Source organism: Balaenoptera ricei, chromosome 15, assembly GCF_028023285.1.
Source record: "Balaenoptera ricei isolate mBalRic1 chromosome 15, mBalRic1.hap2, whole genome shotgun sequence".
Taxonomy (NCBI): Eukaryota; Metazoa; Chordata; class Mammalia; order Artiodactyla; family Balaenopteridae; genus Balaenoptera; species Balaenoptera ricei.
Window position 1 is genome coordinate 79,264,044 of NC_082653.1, and position 12,941 is coordinate 79,276,984.

The following is a 12,941-nucleotide window of genomic DNA, read 5'->3' on the forward strand; positions in this document are numbered from 1 at the left end:
CACCTCCATCCTTCCAGAAGCTCAGCCCAAACCCCTGAGGTCAAACTCGACTCCTTTCTCTTTCACAGCCCACATCAGCAAATTGTCGGCTTCAGCTACAAACTCTGCCCAGAGTCAAGGACTTACCACCACTGCTGCCACTACTGGGCCTCACCTGCTTTGCTAGGACCAACTCCCTACGTCGTCCCCTGCTGCCACCCCGTGTGTCCTCACCCAGCAGCCAGAAGGATCCTGTTAGATCCTAAACTGGATTCTGTCTCTCCTCTGCTCAGAAGCCTGCCCTGGCTCCCAGCTCACTCGGAACAAGGGTCAGCATCCTGCCCCATCGTCCACAGTCGGCCTTCTCTCCCATTTCCGCCTCATCTCCTACCAGGTCCCCCACCCGACCTGGCCTCCCACCCTGGCAGGGGACCTCAGGGCCTTTGCAGTCTGGACTCGGCCTGCCCGGCTCTTCTCTATGCCCTCCTGGCTCATTACTGCCGCCTTCAGGCCTCTGCTCACCAACCTCCCCCGGCCACCGCACATCCGGGGTTGTGACTTCTCAGCGCTCACACCCGGTACACTTTACCCTTCGCACGTGGTCTGTTCTCTGCACCCACACCAAAACGTAAGTTCCATGAGGCACGGTTCTCTTTAATTGGTGTTGATCAAAAGCCACTTACGCCCAGCCCAGTGCCCGGCCCAGCAGACACCTCGGAACCGTTCACAGACTAAGTACCTGGCCCTGAGCTCCCAAACCTGCAGGGGTCCCTCCGCAGGCTGTGCTGTCCTGTCCCCATCCCCACCTCCCACCAGGAGGTCTCTTTGGCCACCAGACCCTTCCCCACCCCACCCCACCCAGCCCAGGAGGTTGGAAAGATCCGGTCCACCCAGTAAGCCACATGTGCTGAGCCATCCTTCGTGCCCCGCCCCCCAGGCCTCCACTTGCATGGCTCAAAGACGCATTTATCAGCCAGCTAGAGAGCTTCTGTTCCGCACGCAGTGCCTGGTGACCCTGAGAGCTGATCTCATTCCAGCCTAAATAAAGGCGTTGGTTGTTCCTGTCGGCTTGGGTGGTCCCAGCTGGGGAACTAGTTTCGGTGAGGTTTTCTGGAATGCTGCAGAAGAGCCTGAAGCCCCCCACTGCTCGCTCCTGGGGCCTGAGGAGCCCCCTGTCTAACAGCCGCTGGGAACCTTGAGGTACCCTTCCCCCACCTGGCAGAGCTGAGGGAGGGCAGGGCTGGGACCACTGACCAGCCCAGCGGCAGACTGGGGCGGCCACGACCCAGCTGGAAAGGGCGGGGCCTCCCTGACATCAGTCACATTGTTCCGTGGCCCACTGGGCCGCCTCTCCTGCAGGAAAGGAGGCAGCCAGCCAATTCTGGGCCTGGCAGCCGGGCGTCTGCCCACAAAGGCCTCCAGGCCCCACCCAGCAGATGCCAGCTCTTCCCGGGAAGGCAGAAGTGAGATCATTACTGGAGCCTAATTAACAAAGAAAAGCAGAGATAATGAAGTGGAGAAACATGTGGCTGGCACTGGAACTGTGACATCTTTAGAAACTTGAGAAAGGAGGGTTTTATTTTGAGCTCTTATGAGTTGGGAGGGTGGAGGGGGGTGGCGTAGGGAAGAGAGGGAGGCAGGGGTGCGTGACAAGGGTCGGGGGGTGGACCATGAAGGCTGTCCCTGCTCCATGTGACCTCGAGGCCCAGAGATAGCAAGTTAACTTATCCAGGGTCACAGAGAGTTAAGTTAACTCATCCAAGGTCACCCAGCTCCCGAGGGCCCAGCAGGCGACTTGTTCCTGCTCCTATTCAGTCCCTCCCCCCACTCCCAAATGCCCTCTGCTGAGGTCAATCCCAGGCCCCGCTCAGGTCCCCTTCTCCAGGAAGCCCACTCCTCCCAGCACCCGATGAGTGACAGGAGACCCCGCAGAGACCTCGCAGAGGCCCCAATGGGGACCATGACAAGAGGTGCCATTTGGGGCTGGAGCCGTTCCCCCCTTGTAGCCTCCCCGCAAATGGGATCGCAGCCCTCCCCTCCGCAGACCCTTCACCCACAGCTGAGCTTCTCAAACTGGGCCTCAGGCAACGCTGGGGGTGGGATGTAGGTCAAGTGGGAAGATCTATTGTCTCAGAAGAACGTAATCTGACATAGTTCCTTGAATGAAAACTCAAGTGGAGACTCTCCGGAATGGGGCCTTCCTAGGTAAAGCTGGGGCCCGGCAGAGCTTCGGCCCTGTCCCGCGGGGGTGCTCGGGCTCCGGCCTCGGGGACGTCAGCGGAAGAGCTTGCCAAGGCCGGGTCTGCAGGGTCCAGTCCACGCTGCAAAGCCAGGCCTTCCAGGCCCTCCACGCTCCGGCCTGGCCGGCCTCCCCGCCTCACCCCTCCCGCGCGCGACGGGCCATTTATTCCTCCTTTCCTTGCCCTGCTGGGGCACCCCGGGGCAGCCCTGCTGTGACTATTCCCACTTTGCAAACAGGGAAAGCGAGGCCCAGGCAGGCAAACCAGACTTGCTGCTGGAGTCACACAGCAAGTCGGCAGCTCTGCTCTGTCTGCGGGGCCGGAGCCCCTGCTCCGGAGTGGGGGCGGCTGGCTGCTCACCAGGGAGTTCCCCCAAGCTGGCAGGGAGGGCTGAGCTGCTGGCGTCCAAAGAACCAAACCAAAAGGAGAGGAAGCTGGAAGCCTGTGTTTGGCCAGAAGGGAGCTGGGGCGGGGCAGCTGTGGGGAAGCCTGGAGCCGGGCAGCAGAGGGAAGTGAGTCAGTGGGTGGGGAGACCCCTCTGTCTGCGCCCTCCCTGGTTCTAAAGGGCTGGGGCTCCGGGCAGACAGGCACGGGATGCACAAGCCGAAGGTAGCTGCAGCGGGCAAAGCCCCTCCCGCCTCTCCTGCAGTGCCTCCAGGTGAGTGGCTGCTCGGATGCCTCCAGTGATGGGGAACTCACTACCTAACAAGGCGTTTTGTTTTTTTTTTTAAGCCACTGCTATTCGAGAACCGTTGGAGAATGTTCATTTCCTTGATCTCTCTGGCGTTGCCTAGGACTCTGCTCTCGTGGGAGATTTGCAAACAGCTGCCTGACTCAGCGCTTCTAACCCGCAAATCCCTCCACCTCCTTTCCTCGGGCTCCACCTCCTCTGTTCCTTCACAGGCTCCTCTCCCTCAAGATCTCTTGGAGGTCAGTGTGCTCCCGGCTCTGCCCTGGGCCCTCTCTGCTGGCTCCACGCTCACCCAGGCCAGCCCCAGCACCACCCTGCAGGCTCTCAGCACCACGACTGCTCCGGGATGTCCCACAGGCCTGCAGACCCCGCCTTGGGGATGGACACCACTATCACCCTTCTGGAACCTTCTGCCCTCTCTCCCTCCTCACGCCCCACTGCCACCTCTAGATCCTAACCCCACCCATCTCTGGGTCCCACAGCCCACGCTGCTCCAGTTTTGCCTTCTCCCATCCACCTTGGTAGGTGGAAGTGTGGTTACCATGGTAATCATAAGACAATACAAATCCAACCCTATCATTTCCTTGACTGAAAAAGCCTCCAATGCCACCAGAGAAAGCTTGAGTCCCCAGCGTTTAGGTCAAGGCCGTGCATGATTCGGCCTTATTCTTTTGCCGCGATCTTCCCCCCACTGCCCAACCAGCCCAGGCTCCAGAACGGCACGGCCGTGGGTATGACTTCAGCCCTGTGTTACCTATGTGACTGCTTCCTTCAGCCTCAGTGTGCTCAGCTGCAAAATGGGAATGAAAACAGCATCTACCTCGCAGGCTTGCTGTGAAGACCCCACGAGGCTCTGGGGGAAAGGCCTGGGGCCTGGCACGCCTTGGGCACTCAGCGAGGGTTGGACATGGATGGTCATTTCAGGGCTCCCCACCTCTGCAAGTGCTGCCCCTCCGCCTGGAATCCTCCCATCCCCCGGGAGGAACGTCAGCTCCCTGGGAAGCTCTCTCCCAGACCCCCAGATGCGCGTGGCCTGCCTGCGGGGAGCTGGTTTTCCTGGGGGAGGGGGAGGACTGGTCTTTGCCTGTGGGTGGCACTGAACTTGCACATGGCTCAGGACACCCACACCGCTGCCATCCGTCCTTTTTCCTGGGGATCAACGCGCGGGCAGACACGCCTTCCAAGCCCCTGGCCCTCCCTGTCTCTACCTCCTCTCCTCTTTCCAGTCACGTCTAAACCCCTTGGTCATCAACAGCGGTGGCCCCTCCACGGTGTCCAGGTCATACTTCCTTCTGAGACTGTCCCTTCCCATCTTTCTAGCCCTCCCTCTAGGACCCTGACTCCAACAATCTTCCCTCCACCCCAGTCACCCTTCCCCTGTCCCCCTGTGTGCGGAGGGGTTCTGGCAGTGCTCTCAGCACCCCCTTCCCCACCTCCTGTTCTCAGGGGGACGTCCCTCCTCTGCCCACTCTCCCCACCCTCTCTGCTGCCATATCATCCATTTCTCTAAAATCACAGTCACTATTCAATCTCTGAAACCCTCTCCTCATCCCATTTCACCCTGCAGCTCCCACCCCACCTCTCCTCTGTCCCTAAAGGGCCATCACCTGCAGCTGATGAGTTCATTTCTTTTCTCTTGTTCTCCCCTGAGCCCACGATTCCACTCAGGTCCTCTCCCCTCCCTGAAACTGCTCTTTTTTTTTTTTCTTTAATAAATGTATTTATTTTATTTATTTATTTTTGGCTGCGTTGGGTCCTCGTTGCTGTGCGCGGGCTTTCTCTAGTTGCGACGAGGGGGCTACTCTTCGTTGAGATGCACGGGCTTATTGCGGTGGCTTCTCTTGTTGTGGAGCACGGGCTCTAGGCGCACGGGCTTCAGTAGTTGTGGCACGTGGGCTCAGTTGTTGTGGCTCGCGGGCTCCAGGGTGCAGGCTCAGTAGTTGTGGCGCACGGACTTAGTTGCTCTGCGGCATGTGGGATCTTCCCGAACCAGGGCTTGAACCCGTGTCCCCTGAATTGGCAGGCGGATTCTTTTTATTTTTTTTATTTTTTTTATTTTTATTTTTTGGCAGGCGGATTCTTAACCACTGCGCCACCAGGGAAGCCCCCGAAACTGCTCTTGACCGTGCCATGCCTGGACCTCTGGGCTGCTCCATCCCACAGGCCCATCTCAGGTCTGAACCTGACCTTGCAGCAGCACTGGGCCCAGGTGATCACTCTCCTTCTTCAACAGTTTCTCACTCAGCTTCCAGGACATCACACCCTCTGGGGGTTCACTTGTCTCTCCTCAGCTCTAAATGCTGGAGGGCCCCAGGGTTCATCCTCGGACCCCTTCTGACTCTCCATGCTGAACCCCACTGTGATCCACCATTTTCATGACTAAAATGCATGAAATACAGAATGGCTCCCGACTGCACGTCTCCAGGGGGACTCTCTCTGTAGTCAAATGCTCTATCCCTGAGCTATACCCCTCCGTGCGGCTCTGATTTGTCGATCCAACTGCCTTCCCAGCCTGTTCACTACGGTGTCAAATTTGCCCACCACTCAGATCCTCACCTCCCCTTCCCTCTCCAGCTGCTTGGGACAAAAATCTTGATGCTCTCCTGTTTTGTTTTGGGTTTTTCTGTTGCCACACCATGTGGCCTGCGGGATCTTAGTTCCCCGACCAGGGATCAAACCCATGTCCCCTGCAGTGGAAACATGCAGTCCTAACCACTGGGCCACCAGGGAAGTCCCTTGATGCCATCCTTGATCTCTCTCCTTCCCCCTCCCCACATTCACTCTCAGCAATCCTGTTGGCCCTACTTTCAAAATATGTCCAGGGCCCCAGGGCCTTTGCACTGACAACTCTTCTCCCTGGATGTCTCGACCTAGATTTCTTTCTTTCTTTTTTTTTAAACATTTATTATTTATTTAGTTAGTTAATTTATTTCTGGCTGCACTGGGTCTTTAGTTGTGGCACGCGGGATCTTCATTGAGGCACGAGGGATCTTTCGTTGCGGCATGGGCTCTTCGTTGTGGTGCGCGGGCTTCTCTCTAGTTGTGGCGTGTGTGTTTTCTCTTCACTAGTTGTGGCGTGTGGGCTCCGGGGCACGTGGGCTCTGTAGTTTGTGGCACGGGGGCTCTAGTTGAGGTGCGCGAGCTCAGTAGTTGTGGCACGCAGGCTTAGTTGCCCCACGGCATGTGGGATCTTAGTTCCCTGACCATCGACCTAGATTTCTACATGGCTTATACCCTGTCTTCATTCAGGCCTTAACTTCTGGTGGCCTCTCTAAAATTGTGCTCTTGACAGACAGTCCTATCTTTTGTATTTGTCTCCACGGCACTTGTCACTATTGAATATGATACTATTTGCTCTTATTTACCTGTCTCCCCTATTAGAATATAAGCACCACAGGGGGTAGAGATTTTTTTCTATTTTGTATTCCCAGATCTTGCTTGGCGTACAACAGGCATTCAATAATCTTTTTATTGTTGTTGTGCAAATAAGTGAACTCAAAGGATTATGAGCCTTAAGGGTTAGACAGGCAGGACTAATGTTATAGATGCTGATAGCCAGAAGGGGGCAGCAAAGACATACCCAGTGTGGATGAAAGGTTGGGGGTGGGGAAAGCCTGGGCACATGGCTGTGTGACCTCCAGCGAGTTCCTTAACCTCTCTGAGCCTGTTTCTTCCTGTAGGACTGGTTATTGGGGGAGATCAAAAGTGCTGGTATGGGAAGGCTTGGTAGTCAGCAAATCATCAGCATGTTGTGGATGTCAGGTATCCACGGTTTGAGGAGTTGCCCCAATGTCCACTCTTGGGGGACAGGACTGTTATATAACTATGATGCACCCTGATGACAGACCATTGTAAAGTGTTTTAAAGACATGAGAATGTTGTAAAGCAATTATACTCCAATAAAGATGTTAAAAAAATAAAATAAAATAAAATAAAGACATGGGAAAATGCTATGCTTAAGCGTGTATGTAAATTTATGGAAAGGACGAGATATACAATTAATAAGCTTGGGGAAAAATCTGGAAGAAATGTATCATCGTAAAAATAAACAGCCATCTGGGCAGTGAGATCTCCATATTTTCCAGATTTCCACCATGGGTATGTATTCGTGTTTCCCGACCTACTAGAATGTTCTACAGCTGTTGCTACACCAGCTACCTGGGCGGAGGGCGTCTCCTTCCTTAGTCACCACTGATCTTTCCCAACATATCATGAACAGCCCCCTTTGCTGTCCTGGGTTTGCACAGCCTCGGGCCCCTCTGGGTCTGGGGAGAGACCCACCTTGACTTGGTGCTGCTGAGGGCAGAGACTGTCCCCAGCCACCTGCCTCTCTGGCCCCTGGCCCAGTGTCCCTAATTTAACTCAGTGCTGTTGCAGGCAGGTGGGTGACAGCCTGGCCAGGTGACAAGGAGCTTCCAGTGGTGTGCACCTTGCCCAGGCCTCACTCACTCAGGCCCCTGGAATTGAGCCTGGTTTAGTCAGACACCCGCTCTGTGCCCTCACTTAGGCTGTGCCCTGTGTTAGAACTATACCCCCTTCTGCTCAACTCCAAGGCCCAGCTTAATGTCCCCTCCTCCAGGAAGCCTTCCCGACCCCCAGGAATAACAATAACAACTGCCAACCCCATTGGCTGAGCCCTTCCCATCACAGCCGGTCCAGGGCTGAGGGCTTCACAAACATCTCTCTCAAGCATCAGCAGGGGGAAAACCATCCTCCATGGCTCACCCACCACTGCCCACCATTCATTCATTCAGATCACCTGGGGAGGCAGATATGACCATCTCCATCTCACGGATGAGGAAGTGGAGGCTCGGAGATGTGAAATAATGAGCCCAGAGTCACAGGGTTAGTAAGAGGCGTCTGGGGTTTCACCCTGGCTCTGTCTGAGCACCAGCCTGTGCTCTCCCGTGGCCCCCACACCACCTCGGCCCCCAATCCCAAAGCACATCATCTGCCACCCCTCCATGCGCACAGGTATAGCCTACCTTTCTCCAGGCTATGGCACCTGCCAACGTTCCGCCTCCCCTAGAGACCCGACCTCCTGCTCCAATTCACCTCAGAACCCCAGGAGCTGGCCCGCAGCAGGCTTCAGCGACTGTCTAATGGACAGTTTGGGAACAGCCCTTTCTGGGGCAGAAGCTGCACCCGGCGACCTCTGGTGAACCCTCGGAGGCCCCTGTGAGTCTGGACACCTTCCCAGCCCAGCATGACAAATGGCGTTAGGAAGCACACAGCTGGCCTGCCAGCCCATCTGCCCCGGTCCCTCCAGGCTGACACCTGGCCCAGAGCGCCAATGCCTGGAAAGGCGCTGGCAGTTCCATCCCTGAGGCCTGGGGCCAGGGCCAGGTGCCCATCTCTTCTTCTAGGAAGCCTGCCACCCTCTCCCATACCACGTGGGCAGAGGAAGCATTTCCAAGGGCCCTCTCCGCACACAGAGGGGCCACAGGGAAGGCCGATGGGTGGGCGGGCAGACTGGCACAGAGAAATGGGGGGCAGATGGCCACCCTGGGGTGATGGTTTTGATTCAAGAAGCTGTTCGAACAGGAAGATGAGCTGCCGAGCCCCCCTTGCTGGAGGGTGAGCCGTGGTCAGTGGAAGAGGTCACCCCCCCAGAAGGGGGCGATGGCTGCTGGCTGCCTCTCCGCCCCCCAGTGTTTCTCCCCAAAGCCCGACGCTCCGCTATTTGGTGGCTGCTCTGAATTACGTGCCGCCCGCCTGGCATCAGTGGGCCTCCCTGACGGAGCAGGGAGCCAGGTGTGGAACCAACGCTTCCTCCACTACAGGTTGGGCGTCCCAGGCAAGTCACTGAAGTTCCCTTGGCCTCAGTTTCTTCATCCGTAAAAAGGGGATAAAAAAAGGTGATACGCAAAGCGCTGAACTCACAGCCCAGCATACGATCACGTGTATTTCTTGCTTTTCAAACTCGTTAAAATACGTGCATACCCCTGGAGCAGCTATATTTTCAGGCCTCCGTGGGGCCCTTCCTTCTGGGTAGGAGGGGCTGGGGATCACAGGGTGTGCAGGGGGAGGCCGACGGACTGCCTCGCCGTGTTTCTCCTCTCCATCAGCAGAGGGAGGACCGGCCATCCTTCCCGCTGCCGCTCATGGGAAGAGGACGGACACTGCCCGGCTCTGACACCAACTTGGGCAGAAAGTGAAGTCGGGACGGGCAGTGGCTTGAAGCTGACTCAGTGGCACAGGGCTGACAGGGTCACGGGGCCCCTGCTGCGGGGCAGGCGAGCGGACCACAGGCTGCCCACCACGGTCCTGGAGCAAGGCAGGTCCACAGAGGGCTGAGTGGCCTGCCACAGAGCAGGGATGGGCCTGGGGCCCCAGGTGGCACCAGGGAAGGTGTGTCCTGCCCCCCATGGCCGATGAGAAGAGGGTCCCCGGGCCTGTGATGTTCTCACGAGCACCTGAGCCCTTGTACCCTTGTTCTGTCCTGCAGCCCCCAGAAGCACAGGCCTACCTCTCCACGGGGGCGAAGTGCTCCAGATCACGGGCCTAGAGGCCAGCCAGGCCACTTGCTAGCCGTGTGACGTGGGCACATTGCTGAAACGCGAGCCTCAGTTTCCCCCTGAAGGTCAGGCTCTGGCGCCAACCTCACAGGTGTGAGGAGTAAACGAGATGCCTCCTCTGTCTGTAACCACGGTACCCAGACCACTGCCCAGCCCTAGGAGGAAGGACCTCCGGAAACATGTGTAAAATGGACCCACGGGAAGCTGTCAGCACAAGGTCTGACACCCAGTAATCTCTTGGCAAGGTTTCCGCCGGGGCCACCACTGCTGCATTTTGCTGCCCTTACCTTCACCATCTCTACCTTCCTAATATCATCCGACGGCCTTCACACCTCTGAGAGTTCTGGAAAAACACCCTGGGCGTAGGCCTTGGACCCCTGCTGCTTCCCCAGCTGACCACCTGCCTCTCCCTCCCTCTCCTCCTGGCCCTCCAAGTCCTGCGCTCCCTGAGGCCCCACGAGAGCCTTCCTCTCCAGGAAACCCTCCCAAGCACCCTTTCCTCTGCTCCTCCTCCTTGGGGTCCCTGCAGCCCGACGGCAGCTGCCACATGGCTACGCCCCTCAGTGAGTCTGGCCCCCCTCCAGGTCGCCCCTTCCCCAGAAGCCCACCAAGCCAGGCCTGGGCGCAGGGAGTGAACAGCTATAGGTGGCAGGGTCAGGGCGCACGGAGGTGGGTGAGGAGTGAAGTGGATGTGACCGTGACTGTGAAATTGGATTCCTGTACTGCAGGCTTTCTCTGTTCCCAGCACAGCCTCCCCAAGGGCCCAGGGCTGCCAGTGACTCCGAGTGAGGGGAGGGGAGAGGCGGCAGAGCTCCTCCCCGTCTCTCCACACGCAGGCTCTGGGGTCTGCGTATGCACCTGCCTCCTTGGAGGCCCGGCCAGCCCTGAGTGCTGACCAGGTGGTCATGTCACCCCCCGCAGGGACAGCCCCTGCTCATTCAGGGTTTGGGAGGGCCAGGACATAGCCCGGGGGATGGTGAGGGGGTGGTGGATGCCTTGAAATGGGGCCAGGAGAGGCATTTTACGAAGCGGGTAAGCACTCACCCACATCCCACCGCCAAGCTCACAGGTTCCCCTGCAGACACCCCTCCCTCTGAGGTTAGGAACCCACCCACCATCAACCTCATCTGTTCACCAAGGCCCCTGCATTAGGGAAAGTGGGGGGCACTGACCCGGCCAGGCCCCTCCCTCCTGAACCCCCATCCTAGGCTTAAAAGTCACCAGTGCCACCCCACCATCCCTTTCTCTGTCCCAGGAACCGGGGCCAGGCTCCAGCTTGGCCTTCCTCCTCCCTGCTGGGGCCAGAGCCCAGGGAAGCGGGAGGACAGAAGGGCGGGGGCTCCCACTCCAGGGCCCTGGAACCGGTACCCCACGGTGAGCTCCACTCCGGCCTCTGGCCCCCAGCACCATGGCCCACCCCCCGTGTCAAGTGGTCCCCCATAGCCAGCGCCTCTTACCAGGCTTTGGGATGAGTCCTTGAAAAGGCCTGGAAGAGAAACAGAGATGGGGGTGTCAGGGGAGGGCCTGGGAGCTTGTGAGGAATGCGTGGGACCCACCCCAGACCTGCTGAACCAGAATCTGCATTTTAACAAGATGCCTGGTGCTTTGTGCGCACGGGACCCTGGGGACCCTGGGACGATGCGGCAGGGCCGCTGTGCACCAGGCCAAGCAGGGTCTCCCGCTGGCTCTGCCCTGCTGGCTCCACCCAGCTAGCTCTGTGGCCTGGGGCAAATCACTCGTCTCGGTTTCCTCTGCTCTGACACGGGCCAAACTGCCTCTTCCAGGGGACTAGGAGGGAGTGCAGGTGCCGCAGCAGGTAGATGGGGCCCACGAAGGCTGCCCCCACTATGGTGGCTGGGGGGCAGGGGAGCTAGTCTCACCTCTGTGGGGCTCCCTGCACCCTGGCTGGCCTGCAGTCCCCCCTTCCTCCAACCCCCAGGACCCAGGGTGGTGCTGGAAGAGCTGCCGTGTCCATGGAGGGCAGGTCCGCCCGAAGGAAAGGCCAGGGGTCTGTGGTGTGAGCCCCCTCCCGTGGTAGCCTCGCCTCCTTTCTCTCCCCCTTCCCCTGAGTACCTGGTGACGGTGAACTTGATCTTGTCAGCCACCGCAAGGATCCTCTCCAGGTTCTGGGAGCCAAAGGTGCAGGGCTTTCGGAAGGGGATCCCGGGGGGCAGCCCCTCGATGATCACCGAGCCGGGGTTACTCTTGATCCTCTTGTAGGGGACCTGGACGGGGTACTTGATGCCCAAGGCTTCCCCTGAGGACGAGAGGGACAGAGGAAGTGTTGTCAGGAGCCAGAGGCGGGGCTGGTGGGTTGTCAGCAGCCAGGGGGTGCTCCAGGCACGAGTGTGATACACCCCGTGCACAGGGGGCTACGGTGGGGGGCTGTCGTGTAGCACTGCAGAAAGGCACAGTCAGTGAGGGACTGGGAGGCAGGGGCCCTAGGGGGGCGGGGGTGTGGGTCTGTGCCCAGGGCAGGCTGAGGAGTGGCCAGGGGACGTGTGGCTATGACTGCTGGGAGAGGGCAGGGGCTAACGTCAGAGGCCTCACAGCTTGAGAATCTGAAAGCCGTCTCAAGGACGGTACCTCGTGGGCACAGCTGGCCCTTCCCTACAACGCCTGATCCTCCATCAGCCCCACAGGCTCTGCCTCACCCTGGTTCAGGATGGGCCTGGCCTAAAAGGGCAGATCGCATCTGGGAGCAGGGAGGCCAGCCAGGGTGCGGCTCAGGCCTCAGGGCTCTCTTTCCATATCTGGGGCTCGGCCTCATTCCTGTCGCCAATCCCCTCTGCAGAGGGCTGTGGCATGTCCATCCCAGGGACTGTACTTTGTCTCACAGCCTGGGAGCGGTCCTGAGTCCACTGCTGATCTACTCTGGGCCAAGGCCTGCTGCCTGCTGTCAGGCTGATGTGAAACGTCCATGGCTCTCTGACTTAGGTGGGGTGCACCATGGGAGTCCCCTCCTGGACGGAGGGCTGGACACTCCTCAGTGTCACAGGATGCCCCTTTACGAAGATGTGCTGCAGAAATCTCTGCACGTCTTTGCACTAAAAGTAGCTGAACTTTTTCTGGGCAATAAACTAATTTTTATCTTGTGGACACTGGGAATGGTATAACTGGCCTCATTTCCCTTTTTGCTCTGGCTCCTAGGAAACTCAGAGCTTGATGCATGCCCCGCATCTAGCAAGTACAGAATGGCTGAGTCTTCATGTCACCCCTGGCTTCGTGCCATTGCTTCAGCTTGTTTGTTCGGCTTTATTTAATTGAGATGTAATTCACATACCATAACATTTACCATCTTAAACAATCCAGTGGTTTTTAGCGTACTCAGGAGGTTGTGAAATCATCACCACTATCTAACTCCAGAGCGTTTTCATCACCCCAAAAAGAAACCCCATCCCCATTAGCAGTCACACCTCACTCCTTCCCTCCGTGCCCTGGCAACCAAACTAATCCACTTTCTGTTTCTATGGATTTCCAGCCTGTTTTAAATTCTTTATCCTGACTTTGCTG

The 12,941-nt window shown here is 58.0% G+C and overlaps 1 protein-coding gene across 4 annotated transcripts in view; it reads right to left on the reverse strand.

Moving 5' to 3' along the window:
• GTF2IRD1 (GTF2I repeat domain containing 1) overlaps positions 1 to 12,941 on the reverse strand; it is a 113,290-nt gene that overhangs the window by 20,295 nt on the left and 80,054 nt on the right. For all 4 annotated transcript variants that reach the window (XM_059896401.1, XM_059896400.1, XM_059896399.1 and 1 more), the window contains 2 exons: positions 11,502 to 11,685; positions 10,886 to 10,914 (listed from right to left, as the gene is read on the reverse strand). In XM_059896401.1, the coding sequence (XP_059752384.1) occupies positions 10,886 to 10,914; positions 11,502 to 11,685 (213 nt within the window). The remainder of the gene's footprint in view (positions 1 to 10,885; positions 10,915 to 11,501; positions 11,686 to 12,941) is intronic.